Source organism: Asterias rubens, chromosome 1, assembly GCF_902459465.1.
Source record: "Asterias rubens chromosome 1, eAstRub1.3, whole genome shotgun sequence".
NCBI classification, from domain to species: Eukaryota; Metazoa; Echinodermata; class Asteroidea; order Forcipulatida; family Asteriidae; genus Asterias; species Asterias rubens.
The window spans coordinates 16,336,956-16,349,236 of record NC_047062.1 but is presented as its reverse complement, the minus strand read 5'-3'; the positions used below and the strand labels follow the sequence as shown (position 1 = coordinate 16,349,236).

The 12,281-nt window shown below is 38.5% G+C and overlaps 1 protein-coding gene across 1 annotated transcript; it reads left to right on the top strand.

The window, feature by feature from the left end:
- Positions 1-1,124: 1,124 nt before the first annotated feature.
- LOC117290397 (calmodulin-binding transcription activator 2-like) lies at positions 1,125-10,097 on the top strand. The gene is made up of 2 exons (XM_033771784.1): positions 1,125-1,482; positions 8,931-10,097. Exons 1-2 carry the CDS (start codon positions 1,350-1,352, stop codon positions 9,290-9,292), a joined length of 495 nt encoding a protein of 164 aa, XP_033627675.1. The 5' UTR covers positions 1,125-1,349; the 3' UTR covers positions 9,293-10,097.
- The last annotated feature ends 2,184 nt before the right edge of the window (positions 10,098-12,281 follow it).

Sequence of the window (12,281 nt, the reverse complement as noted above, 5' to 3'; positions counted from 1 at the left end):
CAAGGGTAAATATAGACAGAGGTGTTCTTTTGAAACGGATCAGTGGACTTGAGGCAGGGAAGCGTATTCACAAGACAGTGAAATAGCATTGGCCTCAGAGGAAAACACTGTCGGCCTTTGTCATAAAAACATAAACAAACAAACAAACAAACAAACAAACAAACAAACAAACAAACAAACAAACAGACAAACAGACAAACAGACAAACAGACAAACAGACAAACAGACAAACAGACAAACAGACAAACAGACAAACAGACAAACAGACAAACAGACAAACAGTCAAACAGACAAACAGACAGACAGACAGACAGACAGACAGACAAACAGACAAACAGACAAACAGACAAACAGACAAACAGACAAACAGACAAACAGACAAACAGACAAACAGACAAACAGACAAACAGACAAACAGACAAACAGACAAACAGACACACAGACACACAGACACACAGACACACAGACACACAGACACACAGACACACAGACACACAGACACACAGACACACAGACACACACACCCCCACACAAACACACAAACACACAAACAAACAAACAAACAAACAAACAAACAAACAAACAAACAAACAAACAAACAAACAAACAAACAAACAAACAAACAAACAAACAAACAAACAAACAAACAAACAAACAAACAAACAAACAGAAAAAACTTAACTTAAACCGATAAAACCACACATACTGCAGAAACAATTAAGCAAACAAACAAACAAACAACAACATCCGTTTGCAGATTTTGCTTATCCACATTGCTACTTTATTCGATAGCAAAAGTGACGCTATGTTTGCCATTGATAAGTAGACCTTTGCACTTGTCTTGCTAAGAAATGTTTGAGCACTATAAAATCACGCAGTTCACATTGTCACCATGAATAGAATCGACACAATAATTGTATAGATTGTGAACTTCTAACTCATTTACAATTCCAGATTGTTGATACGTGACATTCTATCGTTTAGATGATAACTACACCATGCATGGTCATCTGTATTCCATTTAAACCATCCAAATGTCTAATTAACCACAGTGCTCTTCCTGTTACTCAGCAACACATGATGGTTTACTTACCACTCGATGCCTCTTGCGGGCCGGCCGCAGATTCTATGAAAGGTCACCCAGCCCAAGTGTCCGTATAAAACTTGCTACAGATGATACCATGTTATGCTCAATGTTAGTTGACATTTTGTATACACACCAATGTCTGTACGTGAGCTGTTTTCATAGGCACATGCTCATGCCCATCACTGTCACATTTCGAGTTGAGAAATATTAATTGAATAGTTATAATTTGTAAGAAGCACATCTGAGTTCGTTTATCACCATCATGGGGAAGCACAAGGCGTATGGGAGCAATCCGAGGAAGCGAAGGAGAATACGTTTTGTACCGAAGTGGCTGGAGAAACACGGCACCCAAGATGGAGCACCACTCCCACCACCGAACTCGGTCAATGACCCTGGTAAGATTTACATATTACATTTTCAAATGTGTAATTAATTGCACAGTCAATATCAATCTATTGACCGAATATTTTTGTTTGCGATACGGAGACGGCTACAACACCGCGAGTCAGTGACTTAGTGTTAATGTATTGTATTTGTAGACTTTCATGTAGAGTTTGATAACTTTTTTGGTTAAATCAGGTTTTGCGTTTAGCACAAAGTAATTAAACCAAATTGTGTCCTTTAAAAAAATGACAGACTATAGGCCGATATGAGGGCATCCATGAGTATTTTTCCTTAGAACATTATTGTTTTCGGAAACACTAATCCATACTAAAGACACGAACAACAACAAGTTTGCAATGAAACCATGATACCAGCACCCATGCCTCAAAATTTAATTGGTAATTACTCAAAATAATTGTTAAGCATAAAACTTACTTGCTAACAAGTTATGGGGAGAGGTTGATAGTAAAAAACATTGTGAGAAACGGCGTCCTCTGAAGTAACGGAGTTTTCGAGAAAGAAGTAATTTCCCACGAATTTGATTTCGATACCTCAGATTTAGAACTTGAGGTCTTGAAATCAAGCTTTAGAAATCACCCGACTTTGTGTGACAAGGGTGTTTTTTCTTTCATTATTATCTCGCAACTTCGATGACCGATTGAACAGGTTTGTTATTTTATGCATATAGATACAGCAAGTGAAAAGACTGGTCTTTGACAGTTACCAACATTGTCCACTGTTAAATAAAGTCGATGCGCTCAAATAAAAAAACACGTCGTTTATAATTATATACATTGGCGCGAAACCAAAGACTAAGCATATAGTATGGAGGAAGAAAATAGCTAGATAACATTCGTAATAATTGTTTTCTGACTCAAACTATCCTTACATACAGGCGCCCCTAATCTTAGTTAAAAAGAGCTGTCGTTAAAATTAACTTGAAGAATCGGTTAAGACTATATACTGGTGTCAGATGCAATTGTGTCCACTCCGGACACTTTTGTATATGCAATCGTGTCCGGGGCTATGCAAAAACCGTCCGGTGGACATGTACTTGATTGTACATGTATGTACATGTATGTGCGTATGTATGTATGTATGTTTCATGACATGAAAAAATGGCGAACGTATTCCGCCGACCAAGGGCGTATAATTTACTGCAAGGACGGTTTTGCACGGGGCGGACCCAACTGCATATGCAAATGTGTCCGGGCGGACACAATTGCATTATGCAGCAGCGTCCGGGCGGACACGATTTCATATGCAAAACCGTCCGGCGGACATTATTGCATATGCAATAATGCAATAATGTCCTCCGGATAGTATACATATATTGAGTGGCTCAGAGTGGAATGGGAGGAATATTATCGCAAGGTAACATTTGGACTGCTCCATTTCACGAGGCGAAGCCGAGTGAAATGGAACAATCAACATTTTACCGAGCGATAATATTTCTCCCATTCCACGAATTAAAGCCACTCAATATTTGTTTTATAATAACTGACATAATAGATCCTTGTCATTTGATGTATAACATTATGAAAAATCACACAAATTACTGACAACCAAAAATCATATAGCGCCGCGTAGCGGCAACAATGCACAAATAACACAGGTTCTGCTTTGTTTTAGCAGCGGCGTAGCAGCGCTGTACTGCTCAAAAACATTGGGAACAAGGATGATCCTAACTGTTGAATGGGAAATGCTATTCACCATGGACGAATATGTCTTTTTGATCGCCGGTGTGGCGGTTTCAACTTTCCGCTGTGTTCAGTTTTCCGAATGACCAAATACGGTAGCATTACGTCATGCGATGCCTGCGCACAGCAAGCGAAAGCAGTCCATTTTTAGTGCCGTATTGAGTCATCCGTTACCCGCCGGTAGCTGTCATGGCGGCGTCCACGTATCGAGTACAACTAGCGGCAAACGCGTGGATCGTATGAGTTGTTTTTTATGCAAGCAGAGCGTGACCTGCCTAAAGTTGTACCCATGAATACATGTAAAGCTGGGGCAAGAGATTATGTGACTACACAGAAAAGAATCGTAATAATAAACAATTTGGGGTAGTCACTGCTGAGAGAACTACAGTGCTCGCCAGGGTACTCGCGGCGGTATCTGACAGGTCACCCGGAAAACTGAGCACGCCGGAAAGCTAAAACCGTTCGAACAACGTGCTGATATGTCCGACTACGTCACCCGGAAAACTGAACACGGCGGAAGACTGAAACCGCCACACCGGTGCGGATGGGAGTAATAGTGAATGTCACGCGAAGTTAGTTCCACCAATCAAATGACAATTGGATCTGTATGTCAGTTATATAAATTGCATAGAGGACAAATTGCATGCGACACGATAATCCCTTCGTGTATAAGATGTTATGGTGAATAGAAATTATACAACTGTTTCTCGTTTCTCATTAACAAAGTATGACCCACCTTTAATGATGTATTTTCTTGATTTCTGGTCACGGCTTTGTAAGTAATAATATGACCTTTTGGAAGAGTTGACATCAAAATCATGTACACCCTATTCTTTGGTACGTGAAACACTATATAACCACCAACACAATTTTAGAACAAGTAATTTTTTGTGATAGAAATTACACAAACTATTTTCCTGGGTCATTATAAATTATTACCGAGTATGACTGTACCTTTTTGTAACAAACTAACATGGACACACTATGAGATAAGTCCATGATACATTTTTGAGTGGTATTGATGCATAAAGCATCCGACTGCTTTTGTTTGTATATAAGATAAACATTTAATATTTCATCGGTGTTGTTAATGGATACGTCGTCGAGCAAGTCATATAAAATGATTCATCCCAGGAGAAATAAACAAAACGAATTCCTTCCATCGAGAGATGGTTTCTCTCTCGGTATAATAACAGTAATACATTCGCCAGATTTTATGTCGTTGCCGAAGTTTTCCAGGTTCTCCTGATGCGAAGCTTTTGAAACGAAGTCTTCATCAACATTCAACTAAACCAAAACTGTTCTGAGACCCATTTCTGTCATTCTGTATGTTGATAACTAAGACCAAGTGAACAGGACGATTTCAAATTGAACTATTATGTCCAAACGAGTACGGATTTAAAGGTAGGCCACACAGGTTTTCCCTGCAATTTCAACAAAAGTTCTAAACACGTTCTATTCTCGTGGTCAAAAGAGTGGTCAATTCAAAGGACGCAACTGTTCGACTTGGCAAAAGCCAAGAGCAAGAGGATGGTCAGCCACTCAATTTCCAAAATGTAATTAGACCAAGTAGAAATTCAACTGTTGATGAAAATTGATATTATTTATCTTACACGACTGTATATGCCATAACGATAATAATGAGCATTATGGATATTTGACGCGGGAACTGTAATTCGTATTTGAAGTTGCGCTATGAAAAGAAAATGTTGAAAAGAGATAGGCCCACGATAACCGTTTTTTGGACCGACTACATGGTTTACACCACATAAGAATGCGGTCATGTTGTAACATGAACGCAGTCTTGATTTCACCTATATAGGTAATGATTCAACATGAATACTAATGAAGTGAAAAGGAAAGAAGAGAAAAACTCGGTCGTGTTATGCTGGCTATGTATAAAACACTGTGACCTTTGAGTACTGTTACCCGATTCCATCATCAGACTCAAGTGTCACAATTCTTACCTTGCTTGTTCAGGTGCATGTGTTAATTTCGTATATGCTCTGATGAGTGGTATCGGTACATAGTCTGATTCCAGATAAATAGTGGCATTGGCCTTTATAACTACAAAACTTGCGGGCCAACCGTGTATAAATCTCCGCTATGAGGAGTGTTGGCTCTTAAACGTTTCGAACAGCGTAGGCCTACTGTTTTTAGATGATGCATGCAGAGTGGCTGAAGGAATGCACATTTACACTGTACGAAACGATATACAGAGACCACAACAGCTCCTTGAGAGCCAATGCACAAGTTGGATGCAGCATGAAGAAGTTGCAGCCACAAATTAACAGAAATTGCAAAAACTGGAGCTGTAGACCTAAATTGGTTCTTTCCGGACATGGTATCGGTAGTGTCAAGTTGGTGAAATCAACACCGTGCCTTGTCACATTAGATACCAACTTAGAGAGAAATTAATTCAACAACGGAGTTGTTGCAAGAGTCCCTTATAATCCACACATGTAAAGCTTTGAAGACACTGGACACTATTGGTAATTGTCAATGACAAATCTTCTCAACATCATGCACAAAATAACAAACCTGTGAAAATTTTAACTCAATTGGTTGTCGAGGTTGCAAGATAATAGTGGAAGAAAACTTAACACCCTTGTCACACGAAGTTGTGTGCTTTCAGATGCTTGATTTCGTGACCGAAAAATCTAATTCTGAGGTCTCGAAACCAAATTCGGTGAAAAATTACTACGTTACTTCAGAGGGAGCTGTTTCTCGCAGGTTTTAGTATACTATTAACAGCTCTCCATTGCTTGATAACAAGTTAGTTTTTGAGTAATTCTACCAATAGAGATTCCAGTGCCTTTAGGAAAGGTACACGTTTGGTAACTACTCAAAACAAATATTAACTTAAAAACTGACTTGGTAGCAAGCATTGTAGGATAGAGCTGTTGATGGTATAAAACACTGTGGGAAACGACTCCCTCTGAAGTAACGTAGTTTTTTTTTAGAAAGAGTTAATTTCTCACTAAAATAATAAAAGACTCCTAGCTAGAAGTCTTTTATTCTTATCTGAAAGCACACAATTCGTCCAACCTTTCATCATTTTCTCGCAACTTCGATGACCTATTGAGCACATTTCACAGGCTTGTTATTTTATGGTTTTGGTGGGATACACCAAGTGAGAAAACTGGTCTTTGACAATTAATAAACGTGTACCTTTCCTTTTAAACATCACTTACATGCGTGTAGCCTACTTAGATTAGATTAACTGTATCGTGAGACGTGTTTATGACCAGAAGAAAATAACCTTATCATCTTACCACGGAGGAAGGAAGAAAAAAACTCATCCCGTCTATATTACATCCTGGAGGCACATTTGAAAATGTCACATTCCCTGTGTGATATGTGGACGTAATTTTATTTGCTCCGAATTTTCGGCGAAAAAAAAAAACGCAACCACCTTTTGAAATGAAAATTGTATTTAAGTTATTTTTGTTGTGTAAATCTTCATTCATATGTGATTAAAACAACCAACTGGAAGTTCAAACAACAACTTTGCTTTTGCCTTTACTATACACGACTCATAACCTGTCGTCTTCTCCGGGCCATCACTCCTTACTAAGAGCCCTTCACAGTTTGAACGCGCAAACTGTCCTTAGACGTTTATCATGCTGCCACCATTTTGGTCATGTTCCCTGTATCGCATTTACGAAGATGTATGTTAAAATTAATTGTACAAAAAGGAACCAGACTATTCCTTCTTCCAGCCTCGGCCTTGGTTACATCATAGAGAAAGTCCCTTCTGTATAATTTGAATGGGAGAAAATCAAGATGGTCGCACCAAGATAAAGGTCTATTCTTACCACCTCCATGCTCTTACCAAGAACAATCTATTTCCAAACCAAAAGTGTAAGAATAAAACTTGACAGCTTTATGACAACCTTAGGCCTACCTGGTGAAACTTAATAATAAGTCATTGATACATTTCGAGGCCCATTCCAACAGCTGTGTGACTAGGCCTGTCAAACGATAAATCAAACGATAAATCTGTCCCATCTTATTTTAAACTAAGGATGGATTTAGATAAACCCACAGAATGAACTGGTAAAAAGGGGGTTGTAGCCAAGGCATGCGAGACACCCCAAAACTATGAGCAGGCCTACACCCAATTTACGGCGTTCTGGATGGTATACCATGTGCGCAATTATAGGGCTAAGGGTATATATCGAAGGCTCTCGTGACTTGGAGAGCAGCGATCACAAGCGACTGGCTGGGATCGCGGCTCCCCTTTTCACAATAGTTTATCTTCCCCTCCCTCGGTATGAATAAACTTCGTTTATAGAAATGTAGTATAAGTGATGACTGAAAGATGGGGTCCTACTACTTGCCGTCAACTCGCCGTCAACTCACTTGTGCCGTCAACTCGCCGTCAACTCCTCCAATATACATTTAAAATCCACAAAAGAAGCATAGAACGGTGACGTATCGGCTAAAAGAGAATTTGCGTAAGTTTTAGGTCATATTTCGGAATAAAAATTGAGTTTTTTTTCTTGTGAAAAAATTATCTCGAAGCTGCAAAACCGTTGGCCGCCATCTTGCTTTTTCATATGGATTAATCTTGGCCCAAGATGTCAATGATTTGTACTTTTTTTATCAACACAAAGTCGTTTTTGTGAATGAATTTGTACCGAAAACCATGAGAAATATGTAGTTTAGCCCAGACTTAACACTTCCGTGCCCCATTTATAAATTGTTCAAGTAAATTTAATGAGTTGACGGCACGAAAATGATTTGACGGCGAGTTGACGGCAAGTAGTAGGACCGGAAAGATAGCTTCCCAGTCAGAAAAGCCTTTGCAGGTATCTAAGCCTACAACTCACAGGGGAATCTACCCGCATAACTCAAATAACTTCGGATCAGCATTCAGTGAAGTCAATGTCTCATTAATGCACGAGTGGAGTTTTGATGCGGTTGCTAACTGAGCATAAAATTCACATCAGATTAAATAAAAAGCGCACCATAGACCCTAATACATTTTATATTTACACATGAAAAGAATTTAAAGCGACTGTAACATTTTTTTGGCTGTCACTGGCCACACTGTCCACATAAACATTTCTCATTAACGCAATGTCAGGTCGTTTGGAAACTCTAACGTGCATCGGTGAAGAATTTGTAAATTATATCCCGATTGTGATCCATGGCTTGACAACTGACGTGGTATTCCGTGTGACGAGCACTCGATGTTGCCAAAAAGCGGCACTCAGTTGCCTGCAGCTGCACTTTGCATAAAATCCGAATACAAACTTTGACTCTAGCAGAATTTGAGAACTTTTCCTTAAAAAAGTTGTGTAATTGATTGTGTAATTAGTGGAAGTATATATCTGTGTATGTGCCAAGGTAAATAATATTGCATTTGGGAAAGGTTGAGGTGTCCGGCTTTTAAATACTACTCATTCGCCCAAAGTAGCTAGCTCATGAAAGTTAATAACGATTATGTTGTGTTATTTTAAAACTGAAATAAAGAAACAACCCATGATTTATTTTGGACACAAGTTAGACACGATCACGCAACATTATTGTCTGAGTGTGCAAAACTTCGCTCGGTGGGACTGTTGATTGGGTGGTTGTTGTTACTTTTTATCAAAGCCAAAAGAATGACCGAGCAGCCATCCAAGGCAGAGAGGTCATTGGCGATGTATTTTGCCTCAGAGCTTAAAGATGATGGTGTATCAAAATTACGTGCGTGCTTTGATTAACCTCACACCTGTGTATTTAACTTATGTGTCCATTCCATCCCACAGAGGCAATCCAGGAGCTCATTCTCTGCGCAGTAGATGGTAACATCATCGCAGTCCGGCTGTTAGCCCAGGCCGGGGTGAACGTCAACAGCCCAGACGGGGATGGTTGGACGGCCTTACATCACGCTGCCAGTGAGAACCAGCAGGACATTGTCAAAGTGCTAACGGGTGAGTGCGGAGCAGACATGTCTATCAAGACACCGAAGGGACTCACGGCGTCCGATTTGGCTGGGAGGAAAGAACTCGGGGGAGGGTCGGCAAACCCATCATCATCATCATCATCATCATCGATGTCATCACCAATGTCAACGCGATCCAAGAGATTGTCATCATCCTCCTCGACCGAAGGATCAGGACGGTATTGAGCATTAGCTGAGACTAAACAGCCTCTTAGAAATACAAAAATTGGCGGAGATGACAGAATCAGCTGCCTGTAATATACAACGAACTTTCGCCCCCAATAATAAAAAAGAAGATGAAGACCACCATCTTCGTCACTTAAACTTAATTCAAACATGCACTGTTGTTATTGCCCCTCCCCCTAAAACGAAGGGGAAAAACTTCAGATTCCAGTAAACGGTGTATGGCCTACAGTCAGCCCTCGTTGTTAATGAGCAAGATGCAAAGAGTTTCTACTTATAAAGAGTCCATTTTGAAGTCCCAAATATCACATCTGCTTTGTGTTTCACAACAACGTATGTGTCATATTTAAAGAGGTAATTTTGGGCAGTCAGTCCCACATTGCAGCGACTTATTATAACGGGAGTCGACTGTCGTTTTCTATGGCATTACTTTTAAAGAAAGAACAAAAATGAGAAAATAAGCTAATCAGATGTAAAGGTGCAGAATATTGTACAATGTGAATAAACTGTTTAAATGTTTCATTTAGTTGAGTTTGTGTAGAACTAGTGATTACTAGTCCCGACTATCCTGTTTTTGCTTAAAATGCTCCTAGATTTAATGATTAAACTAGCATTTTGCAGAATATCAAATACACAGGTAAAAAGGGGTAACAATTTTAAGTGGGAAATACCGTAAAGAAATATAACTGAACTTAATTGATTGCTCAATTATATTTTGGTAACAACTTCAGAGGTAAGGTTTGATTCCATCCAATATACACTCTGAAAACTCCCGGATCACAACTACAAGAAAAGAACTCTTACTATAAGACGGGTTTGTTTTAAGTTTTGTTTATACTTGACTTCCTCTCATACATATGTTTTTAATTTCAACAAAATTTAAGAAAAAACTGCTGTAAATAGAGTTGTTCAAAACAGAAATCTGGCAATTGGATGTTTTAATATAATTTATAAGATAATAATATTTATAATTATGTTTGCGTATTTGTTTATGCATAATATTCCATCAGATAAAGTTTAACACAATCAGTTCACCAATTATGGTCAAATTAGCCGGCATTTTCCTCAGAAGACGAAATTGCATTTTAATTACTTACACAAAATTAAATGAAATTACATTTGACTCGTGCATAAAATATAAATCAACAAAACATTGTGGATTCGTTGTTTGAAGCACACCATTTTAAAGAAAAACAATTTTCGATAATATAAAGAGGTAGCAATAAGTTCAACTTTATAATAACAACCAGCCTCACAATAATAGAATGGAAACCAAAGTTAACAGTATTTGAACACATGTACGTCTCTATACTAGACTACAGCCATGATATTTGACACTTCCAAATGTAGGACCAGTCCTTGAATTTCATGTTTGAGAGGGCAAGGCCATCATTATTTTGTAAAGGGCACAGTATGAGCATCGTATTCTGGAAAGGTTTTGAAGGGGCACCAAGGCCAAGACCAGGGCAACAGAGCCTCCAGGGCATGTGTTATCTGAGGCCCGTAGGACAAAGTACAGCACAAGGGTTGGCCTTATCCATGTAAAAATGGTTTGGGCTTTCACATTCATCAGATGAGAGTCGTTGCTGACATAAAAGGTCTCAAACTAAGATCCAAATTTGAGGAGGAATATTGAAATGTTGCCATTTCCACCTTTTGGTAACCCCTATGGTTTATATATCACTGAACTTTAGTTTTAATTATAGACGCCATATCCACAGCACAAGAGAAGTAGATCACAAAGAGTAGGAGTTCCTTATCATAATATGTGAGGAAAATAGTATCTGATTTACTTCACCAGGCTGACTTTTAAAAAGTCTGAATTCAGATCAAAATTTGAAATTTCTCATTTCCGAATAACAAGTTTGCTGACCTTTCTGAGGGGGGAAAATGGGTGAAAAAAAGGAGAAAATCATATGTGGAAGAATATCATGCCTGACACTAGTAAGAAATGTACATGCAAAGCTTTATCTTTCTCTTTTAACTCCCTCCGTATACAAATCATAAAGTATAGCAACATCAAATATTATACTTCAAAAATAAATAAATATAAATTCTGTCATAATATTTAAGAGCTCTTAAATGAGACACCCTCTTAAACATAAACCAAATAACAAGGTAATAAGTGTAAGTGTTTTATACTGAAACTGGTCATTTGTCTTACCAGAATACACAATTAAAGATTCATAAAAATGTCCAAAGTACACTTGAGCAAGTTTTGATGGGAGCACTATTAAGGGCGACTGATCTTATAAAGGGCAGACCTTTTTCCTTTACATAGCACCATGTAATGGTTTACAAGGTGCTGTGGTGCAAAATTCAGCCAATAAGACAAGGAACACCGGGGTGAACCCCTTCTCTTAGCGATAAAAACAGTGGGTTCTTTTAAGTGCGTTACACAACACACAGGCGAACAGCCTCACGTTCCACCCGAAGGATGAAGCAGTGTCTTGCTCAAGGACACAAGTGTCACAACTGGGATTCGAACCCACACTCTGCTGATCAGAAACACTAGAGCTTGAGTCCGGTTTTCTTACCAGCTCGACCACAACATGCCATAATGACTTTAAAGAATGACTAGCTAAATTAGAACTTGAAATATCTTGGGGGGAAAAAACCTAAGCAAGTTTTGTTAATTTTATTAAAGTGACTTTTGCAAGTTCATGTTATATTCAATTTAAAATTAGTAAATTATGCTAGAAAAATCAAAATGGCAATAATTAATGGCATTGACTTCAAAGATCATTTGGCTCAACTGTCTGCACTACATGGCAATACAATTCTTCATGATTAAAATATTCATTATAGAGATATTAAATTGATTTCAGTTGGTGACACACGATGTGGTTAATATCACTATCATAATTAAGATTAAACCGATTTGGAGAAACTTTTTGAGAATACAGAAACATTTCGGAGAAAATACCAAAAGTTCCCACTTGGTGTACCTCAAACTAAACGTCAGACAAACCCTCAACAATACAAAGCCTAA